The 19129-nt window shown below is 44.4% G+C and overlaps 1 protein-coding gene across 1 annotated transcript in view; it reads left to right on the forward strand.

Moving 5' to 3' along the window:
* Positions 1 to 19129, forward strand: part of WWC2 (WW and C2 domain containing 2) — a 2565136-nt gene that overhangs the window by 1853218 nt on the left and 692789 nt on the right. Inside the window, exons 12-14 of the mRNA XM_069631472.1 lie at positions 15116 to 15239; positions 18002 to 18082; positions 18200 to 18283. Of these exons, the coding sequence (XP_069487573.1) occupies positions 15116 to 15239; positions 18002 to 18082; positions 18200 to 18283 (289 nt within the window). The remainder of the gene's footprint in view (positions 1 to 15115; positions 15240 to 18001; positions 18083 to 18199; positions 18284 to 19129) is intronic.

The raw sequence follows: 19129 nt of genomic DNA on the forward strand, positions 1-19129 counted from the left end.
GGATAAGGTGTTGCAGGCCTTGAAAAGGGCTAACCTCACTATCAAGGCCACCAAGTGCCAGATAGCTCAGGGGAAAGTTACCTATCTTGGTCATGAGGTAGGAGGGGGTCAAATCCAACCTCTCTCCAGTAAAGTACAGGACGTACAGAACTGGGAGACTCCCACTACTCAAACCCAGGTGAGAGCCTTTTTGGGCCTCACTGGGTACTATCGCAATTTCATGGCAGACTATGGAACCATAGCTGCACCCCTGACAGCTCTAACTTCACCCAAACAGCCTAGGAAGGTTAATTGGACTGAAGACTGTCAGAGGGCCTTTGATGGCTTGAAAGAAAGTCTGTGTAGGGCACCTGTGTTGAGTGCGCCTGACTACAGCCGACCCTTTATCGTCCAGACGGATGCCTGCGACACCGGAATTGGAGCTGTCTTGTCCCAGTTAGATGACAAAGGGAGAGAACATCCTATCATATTCATCAGTAGACAACTCAAGGGTAGAGAACTTAGGTGGGCTACTGTTGAAAAGGAATGTTTTAGTATAGTTTGGAGCCTTAGGCGTTTTAGGCCCTACCTTACGGGGTCCACCTTCAAGGTCCAAACAGATCATAAGCCCCTGAAGTGGCTTATGCAGATGAAGGGTGAGAATCCGAAATTGCTCAGGTGGTCGATTAGCCTACAAGGGCTAGACTTCACCATAGAGCACAGACCAGGGAAGAGTCACGATAATGCAGATGGCCTTTCCAGAAGGTATGTTGACCGTCTGGATGAGGGTGTCTATCCCGTGGGAGATTAGGCACCCTCCACCTCAGTCTGGGGGGGGCGACTGTGATGCCGGAAATGCATCTGAGGGACAGGGCCTCTGAATCCTTGTCCTTTTTCTGTTTTTACCGTGTGTTCTGTCATGTTTTCTGCCCAGGAGTCCATGAGGGACTCCTGGCAGTGCAGCTCTCTTTTGGTTTGGTGAACAGACCCATGGGATACCCTTATGGCACCCATGGGTAGGGGTACAACCCTGTGCCCCTAGTGTATGTTTTTGGGCACCTGTGGGTGGCCCACAGAGCAGGGTATGGGCTGGTGGCAGCTCCATGCTGAATTTGACAGGTGCTCTGGGTGTCCTCCATTTTGGGATACCCAGGCCCTGCCATTGGAATCAGTTGATTCCTGATAGGAAACAAGATGGCCCCTGTGGCCTCTTGCTTTCTATTGCCAGTTATCTTGTTTTTCCCAAAGTCCTGGGAAGCCCTGACTCTGTCCCTTCCCCCTGACTGGCTGTTGGGTGGAAGTTCCATATATGGTGTTGTTGTGAAGGCCCAGCTAGACTGACTGGAGCCTTCCCAGTGACTGTATGTTGTGGGTACCTCCTGTGGGTGGGACCTGGGTGAATGGAGTGTGTGACCAATATACACTCCTTGTTGTGGTTGTCTGGTTTCTGGCATGAGAGACAAAGACTGAGACAGCCCTGCCCGAAACTGGCCTGAATGCAGTGTGTAGTGTTGAATGGCTGGGTACTTGTCCCAATCCACATTCCTTGTTGTGAGTGTCTGAAAGGGAGGAGTGTGGCCTGAATGCACTGTGTGCCTGATTGGCTGACTGACTGCATGAATGCCCTTCTGTGTGATTGGCTGCTGTGTGTGTGCCAGCAGTGTGGATGAGAGACAGAATAGTATATCTGGGGACCTCTCACCACTGGAAATTGTTCAGAAGCATTCAGAAGCTGAGTCTCCACTCAAGAGTAACTGGATTTGCTGATCCTCGACGTCCAGCTGGAAGAAGAAGACTTGCTGTGGCATTTGCTTCGACGGAACTGAAGGTTGTCGAAATCGTCGAGGACTGACCCGAGAGAGGACCTGGTAAGGCGCCCTCTTCCCGTGCTCCGAGGGACCATCGAGCACCGCTGAATCTTCGCCGAAGCGCCCTGGAAGTCAGACCCTCGAAAGGCTGCCGACCCGAGACGGGACCGCCGAGGAGATCGAAGTGAAGCACCCGGACATCGACGCCGTCGAAGTCCATTGCCGTCGACCAGGGTTCGCAGGTCTGTGTAACCGCTGGAGGCCCGTCGAAGTTGTGTTGCCCAGCCGTGGGAACCACTTGACGCCGTGCCGCCGACGACCGGAGCCGTCCGCTCCTTGCCTAAGAACATTTGACTCGAAGGACTCCCTCGTCCGCATCGTCGGCCGCTTTGTCCCGCCGGAGAAAGTCGAGGACGACCAACGCGCCGAGGAGAATCCGCCGGTGGGTTTCCCGCCACCTCACGATCCCAAAGACTCGAGCGACTCGACGCCCTTGCTGGGCTCCCGTCTCTACAATCTTTGCGGTCCAGAACTATTGTCATCGAGGTGCCCCGCACACCTCCGCCGTGCAGGACGCCGACGCCCCGACGCCGACGAGCACCGCTCGGACGAAGCTGCCGCCTCTTCGACATCGTTCTACCTCGTTCGTCGACGGACGTTCGACGCCCCGTGCCTCCCGCTTGAAAGGGAAGGCATTCAAGAAGGGCCGTCGATTCCCCGTCGCCGAACCCCGAGGTCTTCGACGTTTCTCTACGCCTCTCGACGATCCGTGACTCCTGCTTAAAAGGGGGTCATTCAAGAAGGATCTGTCGACGCCTCTTCGAAGAACTCGACTCCACCAGGTACATTGGGGGGGTAAAAACATTGTAGGAGAGAATAAGACTGTTGAACAATATATGGACTGGGCTTGTGTCATATCCCTTTATTTTACAGGTTGCCCAGGTGGGGGGATCTCCACACAGAACTGTGTCCAGTGGTAGGGGCCAGTATTCTGCCTATTGTTTCAACCCTCTGTTATCTCTCCTCTCTCTATTGCTGGTTTCCTTCTTATTGATCTGTGTGCCATTTTAACAGTATTGTGAATGCACTTTAATGAGGTCTAATATTAGTGGTACCACTTTAGAATTGTAGATATTTACCATTGCTGATTTTCCTGAGCACAAAGTGCGTTATTGTGATAAGTGTACATAACCCTTGAATATTAATTATATAAAGACTGTGTTTTCAGTAATACAGTGTGTGGACATTCCTTTGTGGGGGCTTGGGGATACACTGTACTTAAGAACCAGCCTGCATCACCTCCTGAGAAGCTAGGCCTTGATTGCTCGTCCATCGCTACCGTAATCGAGAATCTTGGCTGGGGTCTTCTGTGCCTCTCCTCTACCATATAGAGAGCGGAAGTACAGACCCCCCCACCGGTCTTGACAGTCTCGAACCCTCGAGTAGGACTATGACCTCCAAACCTTCCTCGAAGGTTCCGTCGACGCCGTCGACGACGGTTCCGTCGAGGTCGATGTCTTCGACGCCGTTGTCGAAGGGACCTTCGACACACGGGTCTGTCGACTCGACGCCAGCTTCGACACCGGCGTCGACGCCAAGAAAAGTCACGGTTACGACACATCCAGTGACTATCCCCAGGTCCTCGACGTCGATGGCTTCGAGATTGTCGAGTAGAATTCCAATTCTGTCAAGGTCTTCGAGGCCTCCGCCTTTGTTTTCGACGCCACGCTCGAAGCCTTCGACGTCGGCGTCGACGACATCGACGTTTTCGAGGCCAATAATGACAAGTTCGGCACCCTCTGCCTTGGAAATGGGATTTACTCCCTTTATGAGTTCAGAACAATTGAGAACTATGTCCTCAATTTTGGAAGAGGGTGAATTGTTTGAACAGGAAGACACATTTGAGTTACAGGGACCTGTAACCCCAATTAGAGAGGAATTTTCCTCTGAAGAGCGCAGGTTAAAGGATCTTCATGATTCCTAACATGAGGCAAGTGGGTTAGACACTTCCCCTGAGGTGGAGTTTGCTAAGCCAGACCCGGGGGAGCATGCTGAAACCCCCTACAGAGCTTTAATGGCCAGGATCACAGAGTTCATGGGTTGGTCTGCACCTTCACAATCTTTCCAACAAGATGACCTCACGGATATTCTTGACAAAGGCCCACAGGAGGATCCTGTGGTGCCTTTTCATAAAGCTCTTCAGAGAAAGATCATGACAAACTGGGAAACCCCAGATGTAGTACCAGCAGTAAATAAAAAACTGTCTACAAAGTACAGGGTATCTTCTACAGACCCAGAGGTTTTGTCTAAACACCCATCCCCAGAAAGTCTGGTGGTACAGGCAGCATCCTCTACCGATGTCAAGACGGCTTATCCTACCGTCCCACAGGACAGGGACGATAAAAAATAGGATGCTATGGCAAAGAAAGTCTTTTCAGCATGTAGCATGGCGTTAAAATCTGTTAATGCTACTTGCACCCTTGCTAGGTTCAGCCATACACTTTGGGAGTGTGCTTCTACAGCGGCTGACTGCATCCCGGAGGGAGAAGAAAGGGATGCGTTCCTGAATATTATACAGAACGGTAAAGACGCTATGTGCGAATCCTTCCAGACGGGCATTGATTCGGCTGACAGTATCAGCAGAGCAATGGCGGCAAGTACATCAACGAGGAGATTCGCTTGGTTGAGAAAGTCTGGTTTTGCCCCAGATGTGCAAGCCAGGCTCTTGAACATGCCATTCGATGGCTCTTCTTTGTTCGGGAAAAAGGCGGATGACAGTTTAGAGAAACTGCAAACTTCAAAAGCAGCAGCAAAATCCCTAGGAGCTGCAATCCGTCAGACTCCTTTTCGTCCCACAGGAACCTCTGCGAGGGGCAAGTCCTTTTGCTTCTACTCTGCATTCGGAAGAGGTAGAGGACGACCGGCTCAAAGGGGTCAAAGAAGAACTACCCGAGGTGGACGGGGTAGATATTCAAAAGCCGCAGCAACAGCAGGTACCTCTTTACCATCGGCATATGCATCAGCCGCCCCAAAACCACTCTGAGGACTTCCCTCACAGGACACCTGTAGGAGGCAGGTTGACTCAACATCTGGCGGTATGGCAGGCTATCACGTCAGATGCTTGGGCATTGGAAACAGTTGCCCAAGGTTACTGCCTGCCTTTCCTACGTATACCTCAGAGTCATCCACCAGGGATCAGCTCTCAGAAAGCTCCAGATCCGCTCCTCTTGCAGGAAATTTGGGACCTGCTAGAGAAAGGTGCCATAGAACCGGTACCTGTAGCGGAGAGGAACAAGGGCTGGTACTCCCCTTAATTTCTCATTCCAAAGAAAGACGGAGGACTGAGACCCATCTTGGACTTGCGAGAATTGAAGAAATTCCTCAGAAAAGACAAATTCAAGATGGTCACTCTTTCTCAGATCCTCCAGGCCCTTCAGTTCCAGGACTGGTTGGTATCTCTGGACCTTCAGGACGCTTATTTCCATGTGCCTATCCATCTCAAACACAGGAAATACCTGAGGTTCGCAATTGGCAACTCTCACTATCAATTTCGAGTGCTGCCATTTGGGCTGACCTCCGCCCCGAGGGTCTTCACCAAGTTAATGTCGGTAGTGGCTGCAAGTCTAAGGAGGGAAGGGATTCACGTCTACCCCTACCTGGACGATTGGTTGATCAGGGCTGTTTCTCCGGAACAAGCTCAGATCCAGCTAAATCACGTGTGCCACTTCCTTCACAGACTGGGTTTCTCCCTCAATTTAAAGAAGTCACAAATGATACCATCGCAGAGACTCCAGTTCATAGGAGCGATCCTGGACACTTCCCTGGGAAAAGCCTCGCCACCAGAGGTGAGGGCTCAAGATATTCTACAGATGGTTACCAAGTTCCAGCATGCCCAACGTCTCCCAGCCTTCAACTTTTTGAGGTTGCTAGGCCTCATGGCATCCTGCATTTTCCTAGTGCCAGAGGCTCGCCTGAGAATGAGATCCCTCCAGTGGGCACTGAGGACTCAGTGGTCACAATTCTCAGGGAGAATGACAGATCTTCTTCAGGTTCCCAGCAGGGTGGCTCGAGACCTTCAGTGGTGGGCCTGTCGGGAGAACATTCTGAAAGGAGAACAGTTTTGGCAACCCTGGCCGGAGATAACAGTAGTCACGGATGCCTCACTCACGGGGTGGGGAGCCCACGCCAACGACTTGACCATCAGCGGTCGTTGGTCTCCATCGGAGTCCAGACTACACATCAACCTGTTAGAGCTGAGAGCCATCAGACTTGCGCTGAAGGCGTTCCTGCCAGCTGTACAAGGGAAGAACGTCCTGATAATGACGGACAACATGGTGGCCATGCATTACCCCAACAAAAGAGGAGGCGTAGGATCACTACCCCTGTGCAGAGAGGCGATGCAGCTCTGGTTTTGGGCAATCCAAGAAGGAATCTCTCTATCGGCAGTTCACCTAGCCGGAGAGAAGAACTTCACAGCGGACGCTCTGAGCAGGCAGAACACAATCTCCCACGAGTGGGAGCTAGCTCAGGAAGTCCTTCAAGAGATCTTCGCCCTTTGGGGAACCCCTCAGGTAGATCTGTTCGCCACCAGCCTAAACAGGAAATGCGACCTGTTCTGCTCAAGGGAATTTCCCCCGAGAGGAGCTCTGGGAGACGCGTTCATAGTGGACTGGGAGTTTCCGCTTCTGTACGCGTTCCCACCGGTCCCTGTCATTCCTCAAATGATCAGGAGGTTGAGAAGATTCCGGCGAACCATGATCCTAATTGCCCCGGATTGGGCCAGGAGAACGTGGTACCCGGACCTTCTAGACTTGTCCATGTGCCCTCCAATTCGACTTCCACTCAGAGAGAACCTACTCTCACAGAAGGGAGGTCAGGTTCTCCATCCAGACATCAAAATCCTCAACCCTCACGCTTGGCTTCTGAAAGGCTGAGGTACAAGGATTGGGACCTCCCTGATGATGTTATGGAGGTGTTGCTTTCGGCAAGGAGGCCAGCAACAAAGTCTTTATACCGCTGCCGTTGGAACAGATTTTGCAGCTGGTGTAGAGAACAGAATATCTACCCTTTTTCATGTGGTACACCAATGGTTTTGTCCTTCCTACTATTTTTGGCAAATTCAGGCCTTCAAGTTGGCACCATTAAGGGCTATCTCGCAGCGCTATCCATCTTTAAGCGTACTGCGGAAGAACCATCCTATTTCAAATTACCCTTGGTAATACAGTTTCTAAAGGGGTTAACCAATGTTTATCCCCCAAGACCATTCCAAGTTCCCCTATGGGATTTAAACTTAGTACTAACTTTCCTGATGGGTACACCTTTCGAACCTCTCCATTCTTGTTTGTTAAGATTCCTTACCCTTAAAACTGTTTTATTAATAGCACTTACATCTGCTAGAAGGGTGAGCGAATTACAAGCTCTTTCTTGTAAACCCCCTCACACAATATTTCACAAAGACAAAGTTGTCCTGCAAGTGAAGCCTAATTTCCTCCCAAAAGGTGGTTTCTGAATTCCATTTTATCACTCAGAAGATTACCCTACCATCTTTCTATCCTCCTCCTCACCCGGGGAAAGAGGAAGAGAGGTTACACAGGCTAGACCCTAGGAGGGCTTTAAGTTTTTACATTAGTAGACTAGCCAGGATAAGACAGGCAGACCAGCTGTTTGTAGGTTACACAGGTCACAAGCTGGGGTTACCAATAACTAAGCAGACCATTTCCAGATGGATCATTCTAGCCATTCTGGAATGTTATAAACTGGCAGGGAAAGAGCCCCCTCAAAACCTTAGGGCTCATTCGACCAGAGGTATTGCAGCTTCATCGGCCCTCAAAAGAGGCGTGCCGGTTAAAGACATATGTGCGGCCGCTACATGGTCGTCTGTCCATACCTTTACACGTTTTTACAATCTGGATTCCTCCTCCAGTCAAGAGACTAGGTTTGGAAGGGCTGTACTGCATTCTATTCATCAATAGAAGACATCGTGAAGTCAGTACTCCCTCCTCCAATAATAGAATACTGCTATGGGAGCCTATCTAAAATGAGGAATACGTCGGAGGACACAATCCCTTCGAAGAACAAGTTACTTCTTACCTTGTAACGTTCTTTCGACGGGATGTTCCTCCGACGTATTCCTCATCGACCCTCCCATCCATCCCCGCAGTTCTACTTCCCTTGTTGTTGCAGCTTACGCTCCTTCAGGGTGATTAGTTACTCCAGAAAGTATTATTGTGGGCTACAAAATGGAACTGAGCAACGGACGCTGCGCGCGGCCTTTATAGGCAGGATGACGTTGACGTCGATACGGCGGCTGTCGAGGGACATCGACTCGGAGGACATCGACGCGCAGCGCCCTCTAGAGAAAAAATTTTCCGAGGCCAGCAGAGCTGGAAGGAGATATCTAAGATGAGGAATACGTCGGAGGAACATCCCGTCGAAAGAACGTTACAAGGTAAGAAGTAACTTGTTCTTTTTGGTTCTACAGTTGGTAAGGTGGGACAAGGTCCAAACCCGTTCCTCTGTTTTGAAATCCTTGATCTTTCTGGTAAAGGTACATACACTACAGGAACCACATGGGTAGTGACCCTTAACTGAGCGCAGATCCCATAGACCGGTTTTAGATGGGTCTTTACGGAAACTCGAGTGTATCAGTTTGTCCCGAATGTTTGAAGCCCTTTTAAAGGCAAAACGAGGCGGGGGCTCCTCCGGTAGATCCAGTTTAATAATGTCCCAGTATTTCAAGATAATTTTCTTAATCTGAAAAGCTTTGATACCATGTGTTAGAACACAGGTCATCTTATTCTCCCCTGACTGTTGGGTTTTGATGGTAAGCAGAGAGTCTTGGTCCGTAAAGCGTGCCCGCTCCTGTGACCTTTTAATTAGTGTTTTCGGATATCCTCTCTCTTTTAGTCTGGTATCTAACTCATCCGCTTGTTGGTTGAAATCATGAATGTCAGTGCAGTTTCTCCTAATTCGTAAATATTGCCCGTACGGAAGATTGTCTTTAAGGTGCCGGGGATGATCACTCATGAAATGCAATAATGTGTTCCTAGCACTAGTTTTGCGGTGTAGACAACATTTAAGCTCCCCATCTTGATGCTTGATGACGAGATCCAAAAAAATGACTTGATTCTTAGAGTGTTCAAGTGTAAATTGGATATTGGCATCAATCCGGTTGAGCCAGGAAAAGAACTCAGAGTTAATTTTCAGGTCCTTCCCACATGAAAATAATGTCATCTATATAGCGCTTCCAATTCAAAATAGATTTGTGGAAGGGATTGGATTCACAAAGAATGTGTTCAGTTTCGAATTTAGCCATGAGTAGAATAGTCAAGCTAGGCGCAAAGGCGGCGCCCATCGCGGTGCCTTTCGTCTGAAAAAAAGAAGGTTCCATTGAACTCAAAATAGTTCTTGCACAATGCTAATTCCATCAATTCCATGATAAAATTAATTGGCACCCTCTGTTGTGTGTTTTATTCTGTCAAATATTCCAACATGCAGTCTAGGGCCTGTGTCTGAGGGATGCTAGTATATAAAGAAGTTATATCCATCGTTACTAGAATATGTTTGGTAGGATCAAATTCAAGATGTTCAAAAATTTGAATAGTATTCATTGTGTCCCGTAAGTAAGTCCTTGTTTGGATACTAAGTGGTTTGAGAAAAGTATCAATAAATTTACACAATGGTTCAAGTATAGTGCCGCAACCCGAGACTATTGGTCGATCTGGTGGGTTGGTGATGTTTTTGTGGACCTTAGGTAGCGCATATAAAGTCGGTGTACGTCCCTGACTGGTTGTCAAAAAATCATATTCATTCTCCGTCACCCAGTTGCGGTCAAATGCATATTTGACTACTTGGTCAATCTCCGCTTTGATGTCTTTCGTGGGATCCTTTTTCAGTTTTTTATAACTCACTGAGTCAGCTAGTAAATTGTTTACCATCTCCAAGTATTGGGTGTTGGTCATCACAACTATTCCACCCCCCTTATCTGCTGGTTTGATCACTATTGCCTCATTTGAGGCCAATTCGGTGAGAGCTTTGTTCTCCTCAACAGTTAGATTGTGCTTTATATATGGTCTGTTGTTTTTAATGTTTATATTGTGTAGATCCTTAAGTACTCTCTTCTGAAATGTCAAAATTTCTTTAGACATTTGGTTGTACTGAGGTGTAAAAGTAGGAGGACAACGAAGTCCGGAATCCTGCTCTTGGGTTCTCTCCGGTGTGTCTTGAAAGAATGATTTAATTCTTATAGTTCGTACAAATCTCTGAACTTGCATTTCGGTGGAAAACCACTCAATTCCTCTCGTGGGGACGAATGAGAGGCCTTTTGATAAAACAAGATAATTGTGATGGACTCAGACAAAGGTTAGCTAAATTGAAAATGGGTATTTGTGGTACTTTCTGGGTCAACAAGTGCGGCGACGCCTGCCCCAGGGTCTCCGTATTGGTACAAACGGTTGAAACCATGGCGGGCCCCACTGAGGTATTCCAAATCCTCCTCTGCCTAAAAAAGGATTATTTGGTTGAAAGTTACCAAATGGTTGTTGTGGGTTCTGTGCTGACTGGTTATCTGATCCACTGCTACTAGAGCTTTAGAAGGAAACGCCTCTACTTTTGTTACCTGGTCCTCGTTTCGATGCTGATTGTTTGTTGATTGCTTCTACATAAGCCTCAGTGGTGTATGGGAATATTTTTCTAATTTAAACTCGCGGATGTCCTTCGCAAGTTTCTTAGTTTTTTCGCCAATCACTATGGCTCAGAATTCTTCAAATAATTTATTCACAGAATCTAGTTGGTCCTTAGCATCAGTGATAACTGTGCTGGATAAGAATTTAGCTTCTTCTAACTCTAAGGTGTTTTGGGTTTCCAGGCTAGTTCTTTGAGCCGTGGTGATAGTTAATACCATAAAGTCCGACTACACTAAATGGCAATTTGACTAAAGGTAGTCGTATATTGTTTATCAGACAAAAAAAAACAGGGCTCGTTTCTTACAATTAGGCCGGCCGGAAAAGTATTAGATTTCAAATATTCACGCAAAAAATGGCCATGTAATTCAGTCCTAAAATTTTTCTTTTTGAGTTTTAGTAATTCATCACTATCAGTATAGTGAGCTATATTTGGGTTAGTGCCTGCCGGGTCAAAGATGGAAGGGCCACTGAGTACTTCTGAGATCTGTTCCTCAGTAAAGCTAAATGTTTGACTCTCAGTCATACTGTGAGAGAAAAAAGAAAAAGAGAAAGTGCTAGTCAGTGATCCCCCCAGGCCCGCGGCCCACACAAGGCCCAAAGCAAAGGTGACGTCAAGAAGTAGTCAAGAAATGTACTAAAAAGTTATACGAAAAATGGATCAAACTGGACTAAATCCTTCCAAGTTTCGTTATTTTCCACTTCCACGGCAACAAGTTTGCCTAAACGGCAATTACAAAATAGGGGATTGCCCCAACAAAGTGGTACAGCTATTGAGGGGGACTCAAATAGTCACACAAAGAAATTCAAACGCTATAAAAAATAAATTCATAGACTATAGTCCTAATTGACATGGTATCCAAAGAAAGATATCCTAATTATTCTTCCTTAAAGCAAATTAAGATAATCAGATAGAAATCTAGCACAATATAAAACCAAATTGAAAAGACATTTTCAAAAAGTTTATTTCACAAAAGCAGAAAAGGAAAATTATGATATCAAACTGACATGAAATTTACAGTGAGAAATAGATATTCCATACATATATACATGGGTGTACATTAACAAATTTACCATAGTTTAACATTTAAATAAGAACAAAAACATATATAAAAATGAAAAAACATTCAATTCAATTTATTTATGCAAAAGTGTAAATTCACTTGTACAGGTCCGCCAACGTAAACTTTTCACAATGTTCAGATTGAAAAGAGAGGGACTCAAAGAAATGAAGCTGGAAACTAAATTAATGTTCTAGCAGAAAGAGCCCATATTTACGTTTCGGCGGGCCACCTGTAAGGCCACTGATGTCAAAGAAACGCCTTCCTCGGGGCATAGTAAGTAATGATAATCCCTGCAGGGAAGCAGACAAAACATAGAAAGTCAATATAAGAAATAGGATATAGCTTTCTACATGATTCTTAAATGAAAATCTCAGATTGCCAAGTTATCTAGTTATCTAAACAATTACTATTTGAAAACATTATTTAATAAAGACTACTCAATAATTCTGCCTTGAAGAGGAACCTTACCCAAAATGAATATGGGGGGACATTCTTCAAGACAGGGTTTCTAGACGTTCGGTGTGAATGTGCCGTTCCATAAAAGTATGATTGGCTAGTTTTAGGTGTGAATGTGCCAGATTCCTAAAAGTATGCTGGAATAGCCAAGTGACAGTATGGCTTGGGCCAATACTGCGTTAGGTGTGAATGTGCCAGATTCATAAATGTATGCTGAAATAGCCTAGTTACTAATAATTAGCATCTCTATTTGCAATCTCATTTTACGTTCTCGTCAGCCTGATATAGCAAAATCCAACCTTTCAGACCTGGCTGTCACAGACTTTCCTCTTCCATACTACTGCAACACCCTCTACATAGGTAGTAACAAATACATCACCGCCAAAATCCAGACATTTCAAAATAGTGCCCTGAGAGCCGCCCTAAACTTCCCTAAAAACTCCAATATATCAGACCTCAGGAGATCTACTAACTGGCTCACCACTAATGACAAAATCCTTCTCAAAACAGCATCCCTTACACACAAATGTCTCAACCACGCAGCCCTGCGCTACGTTATAGACAGATTCACCAGACAAACAGCCTCTCGCCCCCTCAGAAAAGCTAACTCCAACCTTTTGTTAGTACCCAGATTCAAACTCACTAAATCTGGCGGGAGTAGCTTCGCTGTTAAAGCAGCACAATATTGGAACTCCCTTCCCCCTGCCTTAAGGGAAGATCTCCCCTACCTGCAATTCAGATCCAACCTGAGTCAATGGCTAAAAGATCATGATGCCTAACTTCACCCTTCCGACATCTAGGATCTCATGTATTTCTTGTATATTTGCTTTGCCTATTTATGTCAGACCTGCATTTTTGTAAACTTACTGCATATACATCTGTGATTCTTTGACAATACATATCTACAGCATTGTAACCGTAGCTGTACCCTAATGTTGCCTATTATGTTTAATCTGTAACCTGTAACCTAAGCTGAACATCCCTCTTTAAGCGTTCGCGCCCAAATGCCCCTGCGTCTGGTGCGCAATATAAATAATAAAAACAAACCAACAAATGCATTTTGTAAATTTAAATACATTTATTTGGGCCACAGCAAATTATGGTGAAATATTCCCTCGTATTTCTAACACCTTGGGCAACAGAATTAGTTGCTCTTGGTGGGATCTGAAGCCACTATCTTTCTTGCCTGATTTGTATGGGGCATTTTTGAAACGTACAATATCTCAGTCAATTAGGACGTTTCACAAATGAGTTGGTCACTGGGTTTCCCTTCCCTTACTTGTTAGGCTCGTTGGCATAGTTGACAGAATTGGATACTTATGTTCCCTTTATAATCCTCAACAGCCACATATGCCATGAGATCTGTTGAACATTTGTTGGCTAGTTGTGGATTTGTGTCTCAGTTACTGGCCTTGTCACACTTCATAAGTAACTGGTGAACTGGGCTTGTGGAAGAGAAAGAATTCTCGCTGTGGTCAGTACAGAGTTTTGCATGAAGTTGATTCAGGCAGCATGCGACCTGGGAGATGGACTTCAAGAATCCCACCGCTTTCTGATGCTGAGTAGTTCCTGGCACTGGCTCGAGACCACTGCTAGGTCAGCCGCCTGGTCTACTGAGTCATCTACAACTGTTGGGTTGGCTTTCACAGGTGGTACCTAACCAAGTCAAACAGGCATTCTTTAAGCTTTTCCTTTACTTCACACCTACTGCTAGCTGTTGTCGAGCAATTTACAGGGTAACACAGAATTACCTAATAAAGGAACCTTTATACAGAGATTGTCTAAAAATATACTCTATATTTCAGTAAAGGTAAAAAAGGTGTTTGTGCAAGATACAAGTACATAATTGGGGTATGTAAAGTCTACAGTAGTGTTTTTAAAATCAAAATCCAACAGGGACATTCAGGTTCGAAGTTTGGCAGATGTTGGCTCAGGCTATCTATAGGATTTATATTGTTCCAGCTGAGATTCAGCCTCACATGACTGTACCTGGCAAATGTAAGTACCTAAGCACGTAATGCCAACATCAGGAAAACGTTACCACTGCCTGGCCTATGATGTGAGTACCTAGGTCAATGACTGCAATACCTGACACAGTTGTGACTAGCTTGGTCTGTGAGGCCAGTACTTGGCAAATGATTTACTCGGGCATGTGAAGACAGCACCTTGTGAATGATGTGGCACTTGGGCATTTGTTGGCAATGCCCTATAGCCATTGGCAGTACTCTGAATGTGGGTATGTAGGAAAATTACTGCAATGCTTTGCAGATGTTGTGAATCGCTGGGCATTTGATGGCAAAACTGGTAAGTAATACAAGTTTCTGGCTCATTATGATGCAATGCCCTGCAGTGATGTGGGTATGTTGCCATATGATGGTATTACTTGGTTAATAGAAATACCTGCGATATGAGCTCTCTAACATATCATGGCAATACCTGGCAAGTTGTAGTACCCGGGCATGTTCTGGCAACAACTGGCCCTTTATCTGCAATACTTGGGTTTATGCTCTCACTACCTTTTAACACAGAAAACATATCCGTTACATGAAAGCCCAAAGTATTATTTGTGTCAATACTTGAATATTACCAGTGACTACATTTTTTTATTGTATTCATCACAAGGTGATAACCATTTTTAAATGTGGGTGGGCACGTAACACATTTCAGTTTATGTAACCTTGCTTGACAGCTTGGTTGTGTTCTTGGTGTGTGACATTGTAACCTTCACATATTGTTATTCCTAACGTGGGGCGGCTGTTCTGAAACGTGCTCCTAATGGTTTTGTCATCTTTGTGATACACAAATGGCACATAGGTGTATTTCTGCTTTGCTACACTGTCATCCACTTTCATCGTCTGTCTCATTAAGATTTCTGGTGGGACACCGTTCCCTCCTCTATGGTAGAGAACTCTGAACTGTACATGTTCTGTTGTAAACCTTCACAACCGACAATCCGGGGTATTATAAGTTGTATTTTTTAACCGTATGTGTTTGTAAGAATAGACACAATCGTTTCTCTTCCGTCATAAACTCTTTACGATTCTCCAATTGTTAATAGTTTAAAGCAGTAAATACACTGACGAAAAGCATGTCTTCAAGTTTGTAACTCTGTTATCATCTGTTTTAGACATGAGTTTGCCAAGGAGAAAGGTGGGCCAGCTTCTAGAGGAGAAAGCAACTGGCGTATCTGCAGCCGTATCAGATGAATCTGTTGCTGGTGATAGTGGCGTCTATGAGCCATCTGTCAAGCCGTAAGTATTGACCGCAAAATATGTCCTGTCACAGTGCAAATAAATTGTTATGGCCAGTATTTTTTAAATTCCCCGTATTCCCTGATTAGGGAAACAAATATTTTTGTACTGCGACTTTGGTGTAACAGCTTTTTTGAATTTACAAGTGCTAACTGTCTTTAATTGTTGGAAACTCGACTTTTTAAAGCTGAAGCAAAGGTCTCCATTGTCAGGTTTTTTTTTCATATAGAACCTGTTTTGCGTTAGACAGCAGTGATGCTTGTATCCACATAGTCCGTACTAAAATGTATTGATAACGGTTTTCAAATACTGCCCTACCTTCACAAGAGCATCCTCATAAACACAGACAATTCAACAGCCATGTTCTACATAAATAAACACCACAGAATGTACTCACCAACACTGTTGCTACTGGCAAAGCAGACATGGCAGTAGTGCATACCCAGGCAAGTCTTCATTCAAGCACAACATAGCCCCAGAGTGCACATTTGTTTTTTCGGAGAGCCTAAAGAGGCTGCTAGTTCATGAAAATGAGTGGGAACTCAACACAGATCTACCCTAACAAATCTTTACAACATCTGGTCATCCAAACAGACTTATGTGCGCCAAGTATACATGCAATTTGAGTATTCGTTACTAGATACCTGCTACCACAGTCCCCTCTGCAAGACACTATGGATGAATTTTTGTGTGATTTGCGTACACTTTTCCCACCGACTCCCCTCTTACACAGAGTTATTCAGAAATTACTCATTTTGACACTAAACATCATTGCTCCAATGCAGGCATTTCAAGTGGGGGTATCCTCACATCCTACATTATTTGCTTCAGCTACCAATCAAATTGCATCCATTTCACAACCTGTTGGCTGGGCTAAATGAACAGATTATGTACCCCAATATACCAACTGTGAACTCCTGGCTCCTAAGATCACAATTTGGTCACATAAAACTGCCTCAACGAAGCATTGACATACTACATGAGGCCAGAAAACCAAACACAAGACATTGCTATTTCCCAAATTGAAGATGTTTGCTATATGATGCAAAAATACACAGATCGATCCAATGTTTTGGTTATCAGCAGAGATTGACACCTACTTAATACTGCTCTTGAATTCGAGGCTAGTGTACAGTTTATTTAAGGTACATCTAGGAGCCCGACCAGCTTACACCACCTCGTAGCAGATAGTGTTGTGGTGGAACAAATCATTAAAATGCATATATCTGCCGATGGTGCACCCACCTCCAGGCTGGGATCAAATTACCGGCCTACATGGGTCTCACCTTTGAGCCTATGTACAAATCTTTTCTAAGGGACCTCATTTGCAAAGTGACTTTCCTCATTACAATCACAAGAATAAGGAAAGGAAGCAAGGCATTCTCAGTAGACAATCCTTTTGTCAGTATACACAAAAGTTGTATTTAGGACTCACCCCCATTTTCCATACAAATTAAATTAGCAATTTTGTGTAAACCAGTCAATAGATTTGCCTGTTTTCTATCAAAATCCAGAAACACACTTGATGTGCACAGTCTGGTTATGTCCTTTTAAGACAAAACAAGTTCACTCTCTGGAGCCAGTCGGTTGGTTGTTTTATTATTTGCAACTGAATGGGAGGGGTGCCCAGTCACTATATCTACCGTTGCTAAGTGGATTGTGTGCAGTATTAATCTCTGCTACACACTGGTACACGAACCAATTCCTTTAACTCCTAAAGTACACTCAACAAGAAGTACTGGAGCCAATTTAGATTTCATAGCAAACGTCCTATTGCATGTAGTTTGCAAAGCTGATACTTGGAGTTCTAAGTACACATTGATTAGATACACTAGCAAGATCAGACTCACAGGTGGGACATTCTGTACTTAAGCATTTATTTTCAACTTCTTCAACTCATCTACCACCTTTACTTGGTACTGCCCGCTAGTCTAGGCAAAGCATGTGAGACTAAACCGATTCACACGACTCAAAGAGGACATGACATACTTTTAATAGTCTTTCTGTGGCTTTTATCTGTTTAGAGTCACATGCTGACACCATGTGTTCCCAAGTGAGTGTTAAAGCACACACACTCATATCATACTCCGATAAAGCTCTTATCAGAAAAAGAAACAACTTTAGAATTTAGACATGTGAAGGATCATGGCTATCTGTACACGTAGGGTCAGGATAGTGGGATTGAACTGCCCCGGTCAATGCTATGTTACTTTGTAATTAAACAACTTGTACTACTCCTGACCAATCACTAGATAATTCCCTCTGCAAAGCAAAGACTGGGAAAGTAATTTCAGTCATATTTCTGCTCACCATGTGACTAGTCTGGAATTGATCTTACATGTAGTATATTCGTAACCCTAATATAAGTTCTTCTTGTAATGTTTACTTAAGCAATAAATACTTGTTCCACAGGCTTTCATGGTACGGGTGGCGACCCACAAGTTATTAGCCTCAAGCATAATAAGGGCCTGTAATGAGGCCGCAGATTGTTACCATCTGGTACTGCCCATATAATGTAATTTTTGCTAATATTATTGCCAGTAGCACCCCTAGCAAGTACTTTGCATGAAACAAGCCGAAGCAAGTGAATTTTGCACAAATTAGAAATCAGCCCAATGAAGCATCGCCAATTGTATGTTCTCTGAACCCCCAAGGTGAAGGTTTCCATTTGATGACTCCACATTTAATGATTGCATTTTGAGCAAACTGATTACTATTTTTGTTTTAAATATTCTTATTAAACTGCTGTTTCGCCTTGGTAGGCCAGGCGAACTTGACGACACTGCAGACAGTGAAGATGACACAATCGCTCTAGAAACAGCAAAAGTCCAAATCGGACTAAGGTGAGTTATGGACCTTTTGAGGAATAGGTTTTTACTTTCTTTTTTTAAATGGCATCAACTTCTGTACATTTAATGCCTTTTTAAAACATGGTTTTGCTCTCCTTTTGTCTTTTACAGGTATGATGCATTAAATTCAAGCTTTGTTATTATCATCATCCAGGTCCGACAGCATGCCTTGTCTGTGCCCCAATGTTCCAGAGTGTAAGTAAATTGGAAAGTGATTAAAAATATAAAATGTATTATCAATTAACTGTGTTTGGCATATTCTTTATTGGAAAATCTTTTTGGAATTGTTTTGTAATAAAGACAGGGTCATCCCTACATATAGCACGAAATCATACTGGCACAAATATCAATCTGCAATTTTGTAGAGGTCAAATCGCCAAAAAGGAGTTATAGTTGACCCTCTTCCTTGTGTGATTATGGGTTTATGATGTTAATTGATTTACTGAGCATTTGTCTGCCCTGCAAGAAGCAATAGGGGTGGTAGTTGTCACTTTAAATGTTTGTATCTCATTGTGCACATACAGGCATCAGTCACTCATTTTAATTCAATTGATTGCACTCAGCCCTTTGAATTTGGTGGACTTTATTTCTTTTTTTAAAGGCTTTAATTATTAATTTTACAAATGACATGAAAAAAGGAAAACAAAAACAAGTTCCACATTAACCGTATGCAATAATGAAGGCACCAATAATAGAGGGTACACATTATACAGATTCTTAAGAAAATAATTGAACCACAGTCGGGAATCCATTTTTCATCATCCGCCCCTTGTTTAAGCGTAGTAACATGAACATAGCGACTTACATCAAAGAAAAGTGACGTAGCATTTGTGGCTTGACTGAACACGCAGTGTTGTTATCACAAAACTCCTGCAAAAAAAAGTAATGTAGAAACATGTCTGGTATATTTATCCTGAACCAAAGCCCCCACCTTCTCCCCTTCTGCAACCTCCCAGATCTTATAACACCATATATTCATCTGTGGACCCTCCTTACTCTTCCATGACTTGGCCAGCGCTATGGGTGCAGCTAACAACAACT

The sequence above is a fragment of the Ambystoma mexicanum genome, chromosome 6q (assembly GCF_040938575.1).
Source record: "Ambystoma mexicanum isolate Mex_15411 chromosome 6q, UKY_AmexF1_1, whole genome shotgun sequence".
NCBI classification, from domain to species: Eukaryota; Metazoa; Chordata; class Amphibia; order Caudata; family Ambystomatidae; genus Ambystoma; species Ambystoma mexicanum.